This window comes from Pempheris klunzingeri, chromosome 15 (assembly GCF_042242105.1).
Source record: "Pempheris klunzingeri isolate RE-2024b chromosome 15, fPemKlu1.hap1, whole genome shotgun sequence".
Classification (NCBI taxonomy): Eukaryota; Metazoa; Chordata; class Actinopteri; order Acropomatiformes; family Pempheridae; genus Pempheris; species Pempheris klunzingeri.
Window position 1 is genome coordinate 15,140,986 of NC_092026.1, and position 20,156 is coordinate 15,161,141.

General features: G+C 42.3%; 1 protein-coding gene across 1 annotated transcript; it reads left to right on the forward strand.

The window, feature by feature from the left end:
• Positions 1–5,527: 5,527 nt before the first annotated feature.
• On the forward strand, positions 5,528–19,343 carry cop1 (COP1 E3 ubiquitin ligase). Its single transcript, XM_070845650.1, has 20 exons — positions 5,528–6,189; positions 6,373–6,432; positions 7,055–7,152; positions 7,459–7,523; positions 7,682–7,801; positions 10,927–10,995; positions 11,916–11,975; positions 12,109–12,191; positions 12,469–12,532; positions 12,815–12,929; positions 13,106–13,241; positions 13,412–13,555; positions 15,378–15,486; positions 15,635–15,716; positions 15,822–15,938; positions 16,768–16,885; positions 17,228–17,352; positions 17,598–17,758; positions 17,887–17,931; positions 18,677–19,343. Exons 1-20 carry the CDS (start codon positions 5,840–5,842, stop codon positions 18,692–18,694), a joined length of 2,139 nt encoding a protein of 712 aa, XP_070701751.1. The 5' UTR covers positions 5,528–5,839; the 3' UTR covers positions 18,695–19,343.
• Positions 19,344–20,156: the final 813 nt, after the last annotated feature.

The following is a 20,156-nucleotide window of genomic DNA, read 5'->3' on the forward strand; positions in this document are numbered from 1 at the left end:
TTTGCAGAGTTGACGTGCAAAACATGTGATGGAGCTGGTGAAATACAATGTACTTATGGAGGTTGAACTGCCCACTGCATCGACTGTAAAACAATCAGAATTAGGACAGCTACAACTGTGACATGACACATAAGCATTCATGTATCAGTAATTATAAGAATACTGAAATAATATCGCATTTTCTCTCAATAATGAGTACTTTTACTTTTGATACCTAGTACACCATCTTTTTGACAACGCTTACATATGTACTTTTACTTAACTGACATTTTCAAGGTACTTTATATTGAAGAATTTCAGGTAGTTTTCTCCATACAAATTATAGTAATAAAAAAAAATAAAAATTGTACATATAATATTGTAGCCATCAAGCAGGAACTGTCCCCTGTGAGTGAATTTCTGTGTAAGCAGCATTTTGCTGTTGAAGCTGGTCAAGTTCGAGCTACGTTACAACACTTTATGTACTGTTTGGTAGTTAAATCTATAAAAATGCATCATAGTTCATCGTCGGTTTTATGTGTAAAACTCGAACGTTCCAAAGTAAGCAGCTGCGAAATAAATGTAGTGAAGCAAAATGTATATTTGCCTCTGAAACGAGGTGAAGCAAATGTAAAAAAAAACAAAACTATAAAATAAAACTATAAAATATTATATTTAGGTGCTCGACTAAATGTATGTAGTAACTTCCCGCCACTGTCCATGTCCTGTTAATAGGAGGCTCTGCTGTCTGCTGGCAGTGGATGAATGACGGTGGAGGTGGCTGAGCTGGGGAGGGGGGGGGGCTGTTTGCTCCTGCTACAGTAACATAAGTGTGTTTGATCTCTCCCTTGCCACCCTCGCTTTCTTTCTCCCTCTCCCTCTCACACACACACACTCTCTCCAAAGTGAAGGAGGTGAGGTCTGAGTAACCCCTCTCCCCTCTCCCCTCTTCCAGTCCTGTTTCTATCCTTCTGTTTCTTCCTTTTACTCCCCTCCTCCCCCCATCCCTCCACCCCACCTCCTCTCTTGATCCATCCATCTCACTCATGCTCTGGCTCTCTTCACTGGTACAACACGGTCAGGCACAACATCTGTCTTGCACATGAAAAGAGTTATTGCGAGCTTTCTATCATCCAAATATGCTACCTGCTTTGTGCCGAAACTCATGTGCTTATGTGGGCCAAGCCAGGGCTCAAAAAACAGGGAGAGGAAGCATCAGGTGGGGGACAAGTTGTGTGTGTGTGTGGGGGGGGGGGGGGAGAAATGTATGGTGGGATATTACATAATAGTGGCACTCCTGAAAGAAAAAAAAAAAGCCTTGTTCTGTTTGATTGATTTATTTGTAGCAGGATGCCTGCACATGTGTATACCTACATCCTGCATACATACAGGCACATAAACACCCTCAAATACGGTTATTTAAAAACATTATTGGACGCCATAGATGTATTACAGGATCATTCTCGCTATGGTGTACGAGAAACCAAAAAAAAAAAATCAATTCAAGATTCACACACTCTCATTTTAACCTCATTGGAGATGTTCTCAGTTTGCTCACGCTGATCAAACCCCACCCCACCGATGAAGACTGTGAAAAGTGTTTAAAAGCTCCCCCCAAAAAAGTGGACATGGAGTAGCTTTTTTTGTTTTTGTAGAAAACGTGCGTCTGCGTCCACGCATTCTGGGAAAATGCAGCGTTGAAATCTCAGTCAGCTACGCCCTGTTCTCACTCCTGGTCAAATAGCATTGATTTCTACTGAACGGTGGAGAAATATACAAGATGCTTCCCTTTCGTTCCTGCTTAGCCGGCAGGAGAGCTGTCTCTGCAGAGCACGGAGTAATCTGATTCTGCCTTCAGATATAACCCGCTGTGACGTTTGCTCCGGTTCCAATATTATCCACCTTTTTCATCCGGAGAAAACAAACATTTTAAATGTTGCAGATCCCCCTAATCTGTGTTTTTGCAGCTTATCGTCTTTGGATGAATATTCAGACAAATTGAAAGTACCCTGCAAATGAAAAAAAATCAACTTCTGGCGACTCGTGCAGGCCGTCATAACTCAAAAGACAGGTGTACTTACTGAATGTCTCCACGTACTGCGCACAAAATCTATACTGATCTTAAAAATGTCATAAAACTTATATAGCCACAATATGCTGTCATCTGCTACTTTTGTGTTTAGGATTTGAAAGTTTCCGTTCTTTTCGCAGGTTGATTTGCGCAGTCGTGTTTCTGTTCCCGTCAGGGTGCATACGTCTTGTGTGATCATTTCAGAAAGAGCCGTGGCTACCATAGGCAGCTGTTGTTGTTCCACACCTTCTGAAACGTTGCCCCCCTTTCTTCTCCCCCAGACTCTACTATTTTTTTTTTTGTCAGACTCAATTTGCAAACAGGGCCCTGGCTCAAGGCTGGAGATGGAGATGGAGGAGGAGGCCGCTGGCAGTTATGGCAGGGGCCCCCGAAGGGGCAAAAACGGTTCCTAAAGAGTGGGAGGCAGGAATTCCACAATCCCAGCCTGCCTGACTGAGGGATCTGCCTGCTAAACATTCAGCTTTTTCTGCTGGCGAAGTGCCCTTTGAAATCCAGCTGCAACTGTGTCGGGGGGGGGGGAGAAGCAAGAGAAATAGGAGGGGTGGGTTTTAGAGAAAGCAACAAAAAAGGGAGGGAAAGGAAGATGAAGGAGAAGAGACAGAAGAGGAAGAGAGCGATAGAGGGGTGTGCAGTGTGTGGTAGGGTTTGTGTGTGTGTGTGTGTGTGTGTGTGTGAGAGAGAGAGAGAGAGAGAGAGAGCCTGAATGGGCGTGCTCCTCTGGGGCCTCACCCCCCGCTGTAAGGGACCTCCACAGATTATCCTTCATCTGAGCTTGTCGGTCTTGACCCCACTGACCCTGAGGCCCACTCTCTGTCTTCCCCTCTCTCTCTCTCTCTCTCTCTCTCTCTCTCTCTCTCTCTCTGTCTCTCTGACTGACACACACACACACACACACACACACACACACACACACACACACACAGACTTTTCCTCACTCCCTCGCTCATTCATTTCTCTACACACCCTCATTATTTTCTCCGTGTCACTCACTCTTTCTCTCGTACCTCTCAGCCACTCATTAACCTCCAACGCACCAACACTGCTGACCCTCCACTCTGCCACCACCACCACCACCACACACATTCCCCTAAAATACACTCACACACACACACACACACACACAACCTGGTTCCCTTATGCAAAAGAGGGGGACCCAATAGGAGAAAATCCAGGCTGATGTGCAGGACAAATGAGGAGGGGAAGAAAGAAAAAAAATGGGAGAAAGAAAAGAAGGCAAGCTTTTCACCGCCGCTGGTATAAAATAGAAAGGGGGGGAGGAAGAGGGGTGGAGGGGGACAAATGCAACACGGTGTATATACAGTACTGCAGGTGTTTGGCTCAATGCATCTTATTCACAGTCAGTTCAAGAGTATCTAAGGTCTTCAAATTATGAGCTAAAACGGATACTTGTGCCTGGTTATGTGTGCAAGTTACACATTAAAATATATATATATATATATATATATATATATATATATATATATATTTTTTTTTTTTTTTTTACAATCTTTTTTTTATTTCCCATCTCTCCCATCAATCTCTATGTTAATGGGCTATCTCTGTAAAACCCAGCAGTCATATTCAAAGTGTCAAAATGTACAAAAACCCCACACATTTCCCGACCCGTACCTTTAATATGCATCTATGTGATTGATATTTTGACATATTTTAATGTAATTAGACTAAAAACTGTATAAATATGGAGTGTTCCTGATTTTAGCCCTTCTGACTTTCCAAACCTACTTCTGAGCCACACATTAAGTCAAACCCAGCATGACTGACCTATGCAGCATAGAGAAAGACACTTCACTGTACACGGTGGTCCCTTTCAGGGAAATTAAACTACTCTTCGATGTATCCAGTAATTTTCCTCTTGCTGAAAACCTTATAACACATCCTAACTGAGCCCCATAATGATACATATAAACTTCTTCCACAAACAAAAACATGGGAAAATCCATGTTGTGCGTGCCTCCATGGAGGACCCCTTATTTACCCACGTGGAGGTAAAAATGGAAAAGCAAGTAGCAGGCTGGATAAACTGTGAGCGTGAATACGTTAGCGCTCCTTAGGTTTTATTTGCAGAGCTGCAGGTGGATGCTTAAATGACATGACACTGTTTTTCTTGGCCCGGCCGCTGGCTGCACTTTGTGGATATGAGCTACCTGCTTGTTTTTGATGTAAAGGCAAGATCATCTGAAAAAAATGATAAGCATGAGGAGCCACTTTGTATTTCTATGGTAGACTGAAATCATTGTAATATTCCCAGAATCTTCCAGTGTGTCTGCAGTGCTCAATGTGCTTTAAGGTACATTTGATCTCCTGAGGTACAATCACAATGTTCCTAAAACCTGATTTTTTGAGAGGGACTTGCCAATTTTAACTTCATAGCGATCATTTAATAACTTTGCACAAATTCTAACATTTTCTTTTTATCTTTTAGAAGTACAACGTTAGAACTACAGAACATACCGTATAATGTTCAGTTTTTTAATGATGTTTTTGAGCTTGTTGTCAAAATTCTGGTCTGTTGATCTTATTGTTCTCAGTTTGCAGATATATTGATTGCAACATATGATGTAGCTGATGAGAATCCTTCACTTTAGTTTTTACTTTTATTTAGTACAACTTTTTGATCACACTTCACAGAAATACAGATTCATACAGTTTTGTTTCGGCTGTTGTTGTTTAGTTTCGAATAAGAACTTCAGCGTACTGGGGGAGTTAATTAGCACGCACATGGCCCACTAAAAACAAAGTAAGTTTAAAAATAGTAGGTTATGCACTTATTGATCAGAAAAATAGACGCAAGGAGCGCAAAAATGGCTTTAATATATGCTTTCCTCCTTGAAATTATTCTAATGAGACTGTTATTTCACGTTTGTGTGTTGACTCAATTTGGGTGTATTTGGATTCATTATCTGTCGAAAAATTATCTCAACTTAAAATTCCATTTATTTGTCTTTTCTGAGGTTTTAACAGCATCGGAAGTGGACGCAACTGAAAGATCTGAAAAAGCTGAGATAACACATCCTGTTTCCCTGCTCAAGATCACTAAAAATATCATGACAGAATACTGAAAAGGCCCCACAATATAAAGGAAGCCAGTACAAAAACACACAAGGTGCAAAAAAGTTCACTTTCACAAAAGTACCCTTGTATTTATTACAGAACTGTTGTGTTGGTTGTGTTATTAAAAACTGTGTGATTTTAGTAACTCCATCCTTGCTGATTTTAATCAAAAAAATTGATTTGGACAGAAAAAATGCAAATTGATCTGATGATATTAAATTACACAATAAAAGCCAAATTTGCAGCTGTGGTAGTTGCACTTCTGAACGCGTCTATCAGCGCAGTTAAACTCCTTCTCGCTAGGGGGCGCTAGCTGAGAGCCGGGAGCACACTGGGTACCTGGGTAATCGAGGAAACTGAAGAGATTCCTCTCCGGAGCTAACTGTAGCTAGCCGGCTAATCTCCTGGACAACGCAGTTGTTGTTGTTTTATTGTCCGTTTCAGTGTTCGTGTCTCTTCGCCCTTTACATTACAACGACTTTCTAACACTTCATCAGTGACAAAAGCGAGGCAGCCACTAACGGGTTGGCAAGTTTAAATACGCTGGATGTTTGCCCACTGTTGCTTTCTCCCAGGATGCTAGCACACAAGCAAGCCAGCTAGCTAGCAACCCGCTAAAGTAGCCAAATAGCAGCACTGTCCGGATGCTTTGAACGGCAAGACAGCGGGTTTCGGGGAGTTTCTCGTCGGTCTTGTATGATGTCAAGCAACCGGCCGCAGCAAAACGCTAGTGGGGCGAGTTCAGTGCCCAGCACGAGTAGCAGCAGCGGCGGCACAGGAGGCACTGGAAACACCAACGGTGGCGGTGGGAGCAACGCCGTCACAAGTAATGGTAACAATTCTGGAAATGTTGTGCCCTCCCGGACCCTGGCAGAGGGCGGCTTATCGGTGCCAACTTTGGCCGCCGTGCCGTCTCCACGGAGCGGGTTTGCTTCTCTGAGCAGACCCTCCGCTTCCTCAGGCAGCAGAAAGAAGTCCCTCCATCAAGCACCCCTCTGCAACGGCCTCTTGAATTCATACGAGGATAAAAGCAACGATTTTGTCTGGTTAGTTTTCTCTCGAGTGGCCGGATAACAACCACATTTCCTAAATGTTGTGTTCTCTAGATTGCAGTTGCGGGGGTCTGAAAGTGTCCTCTGTGTATGTGTGTGTGTGTGTGTAAAAAGTTTGAAAGGTTAATCCTGACGTGTCTAACTTTGTTTTGTTTTTTTTTTGTCTGCCTTTTTCAGTCCCATTTGCTTCGAAATGATAGAAGAGGCGCACATGACAAAGTGTGGCCACAGTTTTTGGTGAGTGTCCACCTGTTTCACAGCAAATGATTTGAAGTTTGTTTGAGATCAGTAACACACCTGTTGAAGAAGAGAACAGACCACCAACAACGCTAACCATGCACCCTCCTGTGTATTAAGTACACTTAAAGGAAGGGAAGGTGCGTTGTTCTTGTCCCTCACCTGTCCAGCAGTGTAACCAGCTCCTACACACACCTTCTACGCCACGAAAAGTAAAAGCAAAAACCTTTGCTGTCTTCCTACTTGAACAAGCCGTGGCCAGTCTTTGCATCGCTAATACAAGCAACGGTTCAGTTCACAACCTCTGTTGATGACTGGGCACGATGCACACACTGTATGTGTGCATGTAGACAGAGTCACTACGATGGCAAATGGGAACGTTGTTTATACTGAGGTCAAAAACAGCCCAAGAAAAATGATATTTACAAAAGATGTGCACCAAAGCAACGTGATAAATAGAGAACTCACACTTGTCTGCGCTTGGCGTGGCTTTATGCTGGCATTTCAGCGCAGTCAGGTGTGGCTCTAGTATCTCGCACTGTAACAGTTTCCTCTTGTCCTCGTTTCCTTGTACTTGTGCTGAGTTATTTCCACAGTGTTCACTTCTTTCTCCCTCCTGCAGCTTCAAATGTATCCGCCAGAGTCTGGAAGACAGCAACCGATGTCCCAAGTGTAACTATATTGTCGATAACGTGGATCAACTTTACCCAAACTTTCTCGGTAGGTGTTTTAAGTCAGAGGGACGAGTTGTTATGCTGCAGTTTATGTTCTCACATCAAGTGACAGTTCACTTTAAAGTGCTATGGAAGGACACTGTCGGTCCGTGCGTGCGTGCGTGCGTGCGTGCGTGCGTGTGTGTGTGTGTGTGTTTTAAAGTACATAACCCAGCCATCGTGGTAGCGATATCATTACTGTTATTTACCACAGCTAAACCGGCTCACCCAAAGTATCATGGCTTTACAATTTAAGTCTCACTCTGGTCGTGTTTGTGTCATATATTTAACATAGCTTTTCCTCCTTTCTCAGTAAATGAACTGATCCTGAAACAGAAACAAAGGTCGGAGGAGAAGAGACTAAAGTTAGATCATCCTGTAAGTACGCCACATGCATACTGTACCCTGGTCTATGTTTCTCTGTTTTTCTGAATCCAGTGAAAGTCACACACTCTTTATTCCCACGCTCACATTGTTAGAAAAGCCTGCTACCTGTAGCTGATCAGTGTCTCTGACCCCCCCCCCCCCCCCCCCAGAATGGGTCTAGGTGGCAGGTGTTCCAGGATGTGTTGAGTCCTGACCAGGAGAACTTGGACCTGGCAAATGTCAATCTGATGCTGGAGCTCCTGGTCCAGAAGAAGAAGCAGCTGGAAGCGGTGAGTAAATGTCCAAGGGCTATCACACATGCACTTAGTTTTCCTCGGCCAGCTATGCCGCCTTTTGTCCTTTTGAGACTAATATTCTAGGGTAAAATTTATAATGATGAATATTATGTGAGCCACAGATGATTCATAACCTGTTATTGTGACATTCCCACAGAGTGTTGGGAATTAACCATGATTGTTAGACCACAAAGCGGATTGATGAAGTCACCACACGAGTATGACAGTAAGTCCACAGAGAAACGTGGCCAGCATAGTGAGTCCAGGATACCTGCGGGCCTTGGAAAGTCTTAAAACACTGAATTCAGTTCCTTCTAAAAAGCCTGTAGAACGTATTTGTTGCCTGCAGTGAACAGTGTCCTGTTTGTGGAGCTTCAGTCCGGCTTTAATTTGATGGATGATTCAGTTGGCTGACATTTAGGGCAGAGCTGGTCCTGGGAATGTGGTCCTGTTTGAGGGAGGACAGCATGAGCGTCACCATACTGTGTCTGTAAATTAAACTTGTACAATATCATATACACTCATATCATACACACAATCTTCTTTCCACAAGATGCTTCAGGCTGTTGTGAAAGAGTCTAGAGTTGTTGAGTCATATGAAAGTGATATTATTCAGGAATGGCTGCCATGGTGGTTGAGGGTGTGCATATTTTCTGGATCACACAGACACTTGGAGTGATACGAGCCAGGTTTCACTGCATTTACTCACTGTCAGAATAGCTTGGAACATCCTCTTTTTCTTGTTTTTGACAATTCTGTGATAAGAAAACAAGCTGTGGGAAAAGAGAAGTAGGAGCCACAGCGTATCCTGTTGACCCACGTCCTCGTGTCACATCAGCACGCTCTTAGAGTGACGGCAGCCGCAGAGTTTTAAATCCTAACTAGGCTGTAAACTGAATCGCTTCACACGTGAGGAGAAAATTGGCTATCAGCTCTTGAACTGCTCACTACAAGGCTGGTGAGCATTGTTCACACTGTTGTGGCAGCCTTCCAGAGGGAGCTACATGCCCCCTGGAGCTTTCTCTGTAACACTTGCCCATCTTTACCTCTCCCTCCTCTCACAAACGTATGCAATGTCTCTCCGTTTGGCTGTCATGTATGAACAGACACACACACACATGAATTAGAGCTATGGCAGTAGCCTCATTGCACAATTACTGATGATTGTGGATAAGTTACAAGAAATTGCTAAACAGAAATGTCAAAGATATGTTCGGTTCAGCGTCACGTGCAGGCGTGTAACTGTACACATTTTTGCAGATGCCAGTCAGGTATGAAATTATTTCGTCCCTGTTGAATCTGCCAGCAGCTCAGGAGGGTTCAGGTTGTTACTGCAAACTGCTCACATTAACATGAACTTAATTCAGTAATCTGAACCCACCTTAAGGTGGGCACAGAAGAAACAAAAGAATATGTTTGGCAGCTCCACCGGTTAGCCATGATGTTGCTCACAGAAGTAATCATCAGGTTTTGATTGGCCGTCACACCTCTGCAGCTACAGAAAACACACAGGCTTAAAATGTTACTTGCTAGTGCGACATGATTGACTGGTGTCCTCTTGGGCGGTGAGTACACATTTCCCCATAATAATCTAATAGCAGGCTGGTATCACTGCTCACCCATGATGCTATCTTTCTATCACTTGGTTTCACGTCATTCCTCTCATCTCTCCCTTTGTGAAAGTGGTGATTGAGATTCAGATGTGCCATATTTCAAATGTTCGGTGGGGTCATAGTGTTCCTCTTCCTGGTGGAATTGTTCATTTAGCCAGCTGGCTCCAGTGGCTGCTTTTATTTATTTTTCAGGACATATTCTTGATTTTTTTTTTTTTGTTGGTTTATGTTGTTTATGTTTCAAATTATTTGCCTCTGGATGTGAGTTTTTATCTGATTGGACCTGTATGCTCTGATCAGAAATTGCATTTGGTGGCGACATTAAATTCACACTTTCTAAGGGAATGTCTGTGTTTCCCAGATGCTGTGCAGTAGTCTAGGTGACTGAAAACTGCATTTATTACTCTTTTATTTAAATCATTGCTAATGTTAAGAAACATTTAGGGGCCCCATATTATGTGAAATGCACTTTGTAATGTCTTTTCAAAATATGACAGGACATATTCAGGACATGTGTGTGTGAAAACAGCTGCAGCAGCCATGTCTGCTATGAGAAGAGTGTTGTCTTATTTATACATTAAACCATACAAACCTATTCTAGTAGGCCCTCCTGAAAAAAGGCAAAATATGGGACCTTGAACAACATCACAAACATACAAAACAGGCCACGCTTTTGTGTGTAGCAGTTTTTCAATCAATCTATGAGTGACAACTGGTTCATATCCTGTGTTTTGAATTTGGATTGTACCTTAAAGCAAACTTTAATGGAAATGTCTGTATGTTGTAGTTCCCCCTTTCTGGTGTTCTGGTGTAGTAGTTTAGACTGCATAAAGAAATGTCCGAATAAGAGAATCAATCCAAAATATGACTTGACTTCCTGTTCTTGGTTCAGTTTGTTATGCAAGAAATTCAAAGCACGAGAAACCTCTCGCCACAATTGTCAAAAATCATCTTCCAACACCCATAAACCCTTGGGCTTGGGATTGTTTCCTGTAGTTGAATTGAATAACATACTTGCTCCTAATAATCTGTGCCTTATTTTGATATTTCTTTTCTTCACAATAGCGCTTTAGTTTGAGTGGAAGTACCAGGGATGGAAAGAGTGATGGAATATTTTATTCTGTAACTTGATGTTTTAACTCAAGTAAAACTAAGAGTACTACATCACTAAAAATGTATTTAGATAGGACTCTATCACTGAACGTACCATTTAGAACATGTATCTTTCTCTGGTGTGTCTTGCAATGTATGCAGTACAGTACTGAAGATAAAAAATACAAAAGGAAAAGGCTTAAATCATGATCATTAGAATTAGTTTTCTCAATAATTGTGCTGATATTAGTAAAAACTATATTAGATGTTAGAAATGGATTGAACATGTAGAGGGAGCAGAGCTTCATTGTGCAACATGTTTTTCCCCACTGGCGTCTGATTTTTGTTTTTATTTGATTCTGCAGCTTCACTCACAGTTGTGTGAGTTATGTCTGATGTCTGTCTCTCCACTAGGAATCCCAGGCAGCTCAAAGACAGATCCTCATGGAGTTCCTGAAAGAGGCCAGGAGGAACAAAAGAGAGGTACTGCTGTGTTTATTTAAGATGCACATTATATGTTGCTTCCATAGATCAAAAAGCCTGGGACAGAAATAAATAATAAATAATGTAAATTATTTGCTTATAGGGATCAAGTAGTCCACTTACAGCATTCATGGGTCTTTTTTATATGTGACAACATATGGAAAAACATTTTAAAGCTACAGTAAGAGGCAACCCATCTGCCTCTGGCTGGATATCTGAGGCTGATAGTTTGTACACTTAGAAGTCATTTTGTCTCAGCGAAAAACGTAGTTTCCTCAAAGCTTGTGACAAACAGCCAAAAACTAGCCAGAAAGATGCAGCAGTGAGGCTTCCTCAGGCTACCTTGTGTAGTCAACTCGGACAACGAGAAACAGCAATGACTGGTGATGGAGACAGGAAACGAATACCCATGAGGACAGCACCTCTGGCTGAAGCTGCCCTTGTCAAGTAGATTCATACAGCCCAGTCATGTAATGTCCCCTTGAGTGGAGCCTTGGTGAAGGACGAGGCAGATATGACACAAAACCACCCTAAGCTGTAAACTGTACTGGATTGTAGTGGATTTGAATGATACACAGCAGGAATTTAATCAGTATAGCAGTTTGAGAAGTGTTTGAACAGCTGGATTATATTTGAAAAAGTCAATAAAATGTAGTAAATAGCAAAGCTGGAGATTTCATTACTTTATACTTGTGTAATATATATAAATGCCAGTTGAGAAAAGAAAGTTCTAAATATCGTCCTTTTATAGTGATCAGTTTGAGCTGGACGTGATTACTACAAGCCATTTTACAAAAGCTGGTCTGTTGGGAAGACAATCTAATTTTCAAGAACAATTGGGAAAATATGAACACAAAAACAAAATGTTAGTATTAAGAACATAAAAAAACCTGTTTATCTGTTTGTGGCTCTGTTAACAGCAACTGGAGCAACTACAGAAGGAGCTGAACTTCCTCGAAGATGACATTAAACGTGTTGAGGTAAAGCACCCGAGGACCTATTGTGTTATGTGCTGCCATGATTATGAAACCTTTTTGAAATGCTCACGACCGGAGCCTCTGGTCAGCACAGCTTGAGACAGACAAACATGTTGTTTCTGTGTCATTTTTCCAGGAAATGAGCGGCCTGTACTCTCCGATGATGACGGAGCCAGAGTGCACGGTGCCTAATGTCGAGGCTCCCTCACCAGCACCCAGGTACAGCTAACCTCAGTGTTCTAACAAATGAGATATAGTAACAGCACACGAGTCCATCATCATCATCATCACAGTACAGCCAAGCACACTCTATGTTGACTAAAGCAGAAAGCCATTCTCAGCACAGATGCTCCTCACCACATCTTTATGAAGGAGCTCCTTTGCTAACAGCAAAGCACATGCACATATTCAACTTGTTAGGGGCTCCTCTATTGCTGCATAGTGTGCCTTAAATGTGTTTTGTTTGTGTGTGTGTGTGTGTGTGTGTGTTGAGTAGCTGCAGTAGTATTATTGAGCCACCAGACTACAGCCAGCCTCCAGGATTTGTTGGACAAAACCAGGTAAGTCAGAGAAACACACACATGCTGTTTGGTTCATTGCCTTTAAATCTATTTCTAATTTTGGATGAGAGGCAAATTTTTGGTAGCTACTGTAGTGATCAGAATACCTATTAAACAAACGACCTGTCAGGTTTAGGTGTGTATTTTATTTCAATGCAAACACCAGAAAAATCCCACACACATTCTCAGTAAGACTCGAGATGAGTTATAACAGAATAATCGTCAGTATGAGTTTATCACTGACTCGACTGTACTCTTAAACACTTGGAATTGTTTTTCAAGGGCAAAAGACAGACCTGGTACAACAGCACCCTGGCATCAAGGAGGAAGAGACTGACGGCACATTTCGAGGATCTGGAACAGTGCTATTTTTCCAACAAAATGTCCCGAATCACAGGTACCAATCCTGCAGTGAATGGTGGCATCATTCTCCCACAGTTGTTGTTGTTGACAGTGCAGCAATATGTGTAGAAACATCTGTAGTCAGATACGTACATCCCCCCTTCTTTCCTTAACACACAGTGCATAGTTCACGTGTTCAGTATTTGATTAGTGTTTGTCTGTTGTTTTCAGATGAAGGCAGAAACCTCAACCAGCTAGATGATTTTATGGAGTGTCTGTCTAAGTTTACCCGCTACAACTCTGTGCGGCCACTCGCCACCCTCTCGTATGCCAGCGACCTCTATAACGGCTCCAGTATTGTCTCCAGGTACAAACACTGAGCTTAACCCAATGGGACCCGGTATATCAACCTCATGCATTTTGCGTAGAGCCGACTGGCTTCATGATTTTTCCCCCTTTTACTACCCACTGTAAGGAGTAGTGACACAGAAACATGCCCACTCTTTATCAATGACTGCATTCTCCCCTGCGTTTCAGTATTGAATTTGACCGAGACTGTGACTACTTTGCCATTGCCGGTGTGACTAAGAAGATCAAGGTGTTTGAGTACGGCACAGTGATCCAGGATGCAGTGGACATCCATTACCCTGTTAATGAAATGACCTGCAATTCCAAAATCAGGTAAGGGAAGCCTTACTTCTGGGACATGCAGGCATCTTGCAGATCCTACAACGCAGGGTTTGAATTTCCTTTCTCCTATTGAGAAATTCTTTATATACATATTGAACCGAGATGATGATTAAGGCAAAATCTGCTCACTGCGTTCCACTGGTTTCATCATTTACCAAATTAGATTATTTTCATTAGTCAATCAATCAATCAATCAATCAATCAATCAATCTTTATTTATATAGCGCCAATTCACAACAGCATTATCTCAAGACGCTTTACATGAAAAACAGGTCTAGACCAAACTCTTTAATTAGAGAGAGACCCAACGATTCAGGAATTCAAAATTAAGGATTCAAGAATTCCCACATGAGCAGCATCAGATATTATATTATATTGAGCAACAGTGGCAGGAAGAACTCCCCTGTAACGGGAAGAAACCTCGAACATGTAACACATTAGTACATGATGTGGCACAAAACGTCAGACTTGACACGATGTCCTGTTCCAAAGTTTAGGAGAAAGTGTTCAAAGCTTTTACTTAATTAATAGTAGCAATACCAGTCTGGAAAGTATAACTCCCACATGCAAGATTTCACTTGAGTAAAAGTATAAAAGTTTTAACAGCAACTTTAAAATATTAAAGTAAGATTATGTATCGATAAATCATTGGAATATCATCCCTGCTGCTTCACATGTCAGCAGTATTTTCATGCTACAGCTGGTGGGGTTCATTTGACCTGCTTTACATTTGGAAAGTTTAATCAGAAGTGCAAGTATCATTTAAGTATTTTTTATACTGATCACATGTTTTGTGTTTAAATGGACTTGGATCCTTTCCCCCACTGCCAGGACGTGATCTGTAGTGTTGTTCAAGTCCGAATATATCAAGAGAGCCACCTTCATGGCTCTGGCTGGAGGCTCAGCATATGTCTCTGACCCACTAATCTCTCTTTGTAGCGCACCCCTCTGGGCTACTGTCTGTTGTGTGTACGCAGCATCTAAACTCCTGTCCGGTAACGACTGAGGATTTTAAACCGCCTGCAATACAGAATGTGGCAGAAATGGTTTGTCTGCTCGTTTGTTAGTTGTCAGGTTTTATCCTGTAAAATGGACTTTACACGCAGTGCACAGACAGCAGATGCTTGCCCTGTTGCGTTAGTGTCCGTGGCTCACCGTGCCTCCACTCACCTCTCCACTGGGGTGCAACAGCTGTCTCCCTGTCGCCCCAATAAATAGACAAACCTTCATGCGGCCTGTCAATCAAGTTGGACCTGTTTTGTGTCATCTGATTGGCTCTTCTGATCGGCTTTTATAGAAACCAGAAATCATACTGTTTCCAGTGAACACCAGCCAGTAATTATCAGTGGCCAACTGATAGAAGCACCCTTAAGCAATATCACTCTAGAAACTAGAGCTGCAACGATTAGTCGAGTAGTTATCTGCTATTAAATTTGTCAACAGCTATTTTAATAATCTATTAATTGTTTTGAGTGATATTTTATTTAGAAAAGATGTCAGTATCATAAATGAGTCTTTACTCCTTTATGACGGCAAACTAAATATCTTTGGGTTGTGGACAAAACAAAACATTTGATGACATCACCTTGGGCTTCGGGAAACACCATTTTCAGACTTTTCATGCATGGCCCAAACAACTAATTGATTGATTGAGAAAATGATCAACAGATTAATCAATAGATAGAATAACCATTAGCTGCAACCTTAGTAGAAACCAAAACCTGCATCCAAACAAATGAAATTAGCTTTTTTTGTTTTTTTAAGAATGCGATCAACTTAAATGTTAAAGTGATCCCAACCTTGTTTGTTGTAGCTGTATCAGCTGGAGCAGTTATCACAAAAACCTCCTGGCCAGCAGTGACTATGAGGGCACCGTCATCCTGTGGGATGGATTCACCGGCCAGAGGTCCAAGGTCTATCAGGTATGATACTTAGGTCTGCTGTTCTATGATAAGGGGTCACTTTCCTTTCTTTGTCAGAACTACAAGGATCACCTGGTTTAAACCATCCACTTTCTCCGTAACGCTCGTCATGACACCCATTCTAAGGTTTCCTTCGCTTTCTTTTCAGGAGCATGAAAAAAGGTGTTGGAGTGTCGACTTCAATCTGATGGACCCCAAGCTGTTAGCCTCCGGTTCTGATGATGCTAAAGGTATCTGAGGAGCACAAGTAGAAATCATCGTTGACCTTTCCGGCTCCGGTTCCACCCCACATTTACCCAACTGTTCACACGTGTTTTTTTTTTTTTGTGTTTCAGTGAAGTTATGGTCCACCAATCTGGATAACTCCGTGGCCAGCATCGAGGCCAAGGCCAACGTCTGCTGCGTTAAATTCAGTCCAACGTCCAGATATCATCTGGCCTTTGGCTGTGCAGGTAAGGTCACGACTGGTTTTAGGTTGCGACAGTCACATTCTCACCAACATGTTTTGCATAAGTACTCTTTGAAATCCCCGGCGTATCACATGCAGGTTTACAGGTTACTCCGCAGACTCAGGACTTCCAATCAAATGAGCTCATTTCAGACGTTAGAAGCCCATAGGAAGGAAAGACATGAGAAGTGTCTCGCTTGTTTTTCTCACTGTGATGTATTGCTGTTGTTTCACAGCACTGCAGTTTTTCTTAGGCTACAGCATTTCTTTAGTGGTCACACAGACTCTGGTTGTCCAGACAGACTTCAGAAAACTTCATTTATTACTCTCCCAAAGGAGAAATAGGAATTAGAAATATTCTCTTGTACACAAAAACAATCCTTCAAGTAACTATCGTAGGATGAACAGAGCACCACCGAAACTCTGTGTTGGCCAGCGGTGAATTGCCCTGACTTATTTACCTCATTCCCCGAGTCTCTAAGGTCCAAGTCCACTAAGTTTGTCGAAGGAAACCCTCCTTGACCTCGGTGTTATTGCTTTACTGTCTGGAGTGAGGCTAGAACGTTGGAATAAAAGCCAGCAGGCACAGTGAACCCTTCAAAAACAGAACTGGTGGTGAACACATAGCTTGTAAGAAACGCATATTTTGGCAAATGCATTGCACCATCATTTCACCGTGGCTGCCTTCCACGGTGGTTACTGGATATGACTGACACTCTGGGTCGTGTCCAGTGATGAAGGACACCTACTACCCCCCACCCCCACCCCCCTCCTCTCATGTATTCCCTCATGCTTTCTATCTGAATGCATACCATCTTGTTTTCTCCTCACAGACCACTGTGTCCACTACTATGATCTACGCAACACTAAGCAGCCAATCATGGTGTTTAAAGGCCACAGGAAGGCAGTGTCCTACGCCAAATTTGTCAATGGAGAGGAAATTGTTTCTGCGTAAGTCAGTTTAGCTTTATGTTTTAGCAGCACTGTGCGGAAATTGGATTTTTGTATATTCAAAAGAGTTTTTACAAGAAATTCAGTGTGTGTCATGACTCACACATTTTCATATATTGCTCATAGAGCAACTCATAGAGCATGTATTATATACTGTATGCTTATGATATCATCCCTAAAGCAACTGCTTTACATTGCAGCGTTGACAAAAATACATATTGATGCTGCCTTTATTGATTTTGCCAAAAAAAACAACTTAATTTTTCCAACTTGACCATTGATAATGTTCTACCACAGTTCATACCACAGTTCTTGACTCATTTTACACCCCTGAAATTGCAGTTCAACAGACAGTCAGCTGAAGCTGTGGAACGTGAACAAACCTCACTGCCTGCGCTCCTTCAAGGGTCACATCAATGAGAAGAATTTTGTAGGCCTGGCTTCCAACGGGGACTATGTTGCCTGTGGTAAGCAATGAGTGTAAATGAAGAACCTGTAAGGGCTGTGCCGCCCAATGCTGCGTTTGCTCGATGTTTGCTCAGCCAAAATAATCAGAAACCGTTTTATTTGTTTTATGATTCATCCCCCTAGGCAGTGATAGCAGCACCCAGCTCCCTGTAACTGTACAAATACCAAACTAAAAATCATTACAACAGAAATAAAACACTGCCTTCTTGTGTGCGTGTGTGTGTGCGTGTGTGCGCTTGTACAGGCAGTGAAAACAACTCCCTGTACCTGTACTACAAAGGACTTTCCAAGACACTGTTAACATTCAAGTTCGACACGGTGAAGAGCGTCCTGGACAAGGACAAGAAGGAAGACGACACCAATGAGTTTGTCAGTGCTGTCTGTTGGAGAGCCCTGCCTGATGGAGTGAGTTCACCTCATTAAGATAAATGATATTATATAGTGTCTGAAATGTCAGCGGCACGCATAATACTGTGACATGAACTGCCTCTTCTCAATTCATGGTTCACACTGTCTTGTGTTTTGTTTTTCAGGAATCAAATGTTCTGATTGCTGCAAACAGTCAAGGAACAATCAAGGTTTGTGTTTTGAAACTTGGACATAAAACATGGTAGTAACCCCGGGCTTGCTGCACCAGGTGCCGGGCCGCTGTCACGGTATCCTGCCTAGCTGAATCAGCTGGTCACAGAAGACTACAACCACCTGCTTCTTTTGCAGGATAATCATGTCATCATATTCCAAAGGCATGTTTACAATCCAAATGTAATGCCCTAGATATTTGTTATTGACCAAAATACATAGAAAATAGTCTATTTAAACTCTATTAGCTGGATGCTCTGAATACAAAAAAAGACCATTCATTCACCTTTGTTCCCAAGAGCTCGCCACATAACATTGAAATGATCTGCTTGGCTAAATACCACAAGGGACGAGAGGGAAAGAGTGTATTTTTGTAATCTGGGTGAGCGACGCCTGTTTTACCTTGCTTCAAAATGTCTTAATTTATCTGACATTTCTGTGTGTCCTGCATAGCCTAGAATACCAGGAGCTCCATGGCCAGTGTATGTAGTATACAGAACAGGGTAACGCTGATTTTCCAGTCGTCACTTAGTCTGTATTATTGGACTTAAAGTTTCCTTCCATGTGGCATGAGCATGTTAAAACTGGCCTTCTGAACCCTTTTTGTTACCTTCGGTGCTACTGGGGCGGTTAGTTGGTTGTTGCGTACATAACAATGAGTGTGTTCATCTTATTGTTTTAACTCTCAGACAGTTATCGTGAGCTACAGATAACATCGCGGGTCCATCTTTCCTCTGTCCACAGGTTTTGGAGCTCGTCTGAAGGCCCGCTGCATCTTCAGCGTGTGTCAGAACCACCATTGGCCTCTTTGTTTGGTAGAGGACCAGCGAGACACAGGGAGAGCCCAGGCTGCCTGCTGAACAAGGATACCCAGCAACACTGGGAGAGCTCGAAATAAACTGAACCTGACTCATTTTAATGAGCTACAAATTCTGGACAGCAGTACAGACTTTGGACCAGTGCATCAGTATAGCAAGAGAAGATGTGCTGTCATTTTACAACAGAAAGCTTGAGGACCTGACTTGGGCACAAGTGGAAAAACAGACTTTAGAACGCAATTTTGTTTCTTTTCAGTAAAGTTATCGACTACAATAGATCACCTCCTTATGATTTTAGGTCAAATCAAAACTTGTACCTTTTTTTTTTTTTTTTTTAATCAAGCAGTTGCTCTACATCCAGGGTACATCCAGCCAAATACAGCTAGTGTGACGCATTTTCCCTTCTAAAGGCCAAAGCACAAGACATGTGACATGCAAAAATGGTGTCTTCACATGAAGCTTTTAACCCCCACCCCCCCACCCCCCTCCTGTATGTCAGCCCTCTGTTTTTCCCCTTTACGTGTAGTTTTTTGTGTTTTGTTTTTTTTTGAGATTGGGAGAAACCAGTTTTAATAAATATGACTTGAATTTCATTTTGTCAATCGTATCGTCCGTTCATTTTCTGGTTTAAGGGTGTAGAATGAGAGCTAATGGACGGGAATCAAGGCGACCCATGGATCATGGAAATGTTGAGAAACTCCTGCTACTGTTGGAAGAAAATGAGATTTGACATGTTTGTCTGTGATCAAGGCGATCCTCTTGTAAACGTAAAAGCATTGATCCGCAGCGCTCCATGAAACTGGATCATTTTTCCATGTGTGCGAGCTGTTTGTTGCTTGTTAAAAAAAAATCAGAACCTCACAGAATCAGACTTAGATCTTGTTAAAGTAGCAATGGAATGACTCTTCACATACATAGGTTAAAGCTTCTGATCTGAACTGAGCTGCATTGTGACTTCAGGCGAATTGCTGTCAGTTTCTGTGGAGTGGTGATCCATGGTGGCGACATTGGCGTCAAGGAATTGGTAAACGGCGCCAAGACCAACCTATTTTATGATAAGCGAGTGAGAGGTGTTTTGTATTTGTATAACTGAATAAATTATTTCGAAACAATTTTCTCATGTCTGGTCATATTTTTATGAGATGTTTTTGGCATTTTAAGCATTCTCTTGAGTGAACTTGAATGGCTGAGTTATGTGTTTATTGTAGGTAATAGGTCTCTATGGGGTGTTAGAACCTTGTGTGAATCTGTGAGATCTTCAGTCTCCCAGAACCTGTCAGTGTTAGCTGAAACGCCAGGGTCACAAAATGTCGTATCTTCCCCCAAGGGAGTTACACTTCATGTATGGAAAGTATTACTGCAACATGCTTCCATTGTGGCTTGAGGAATGTCATGCTGTCTTCCAT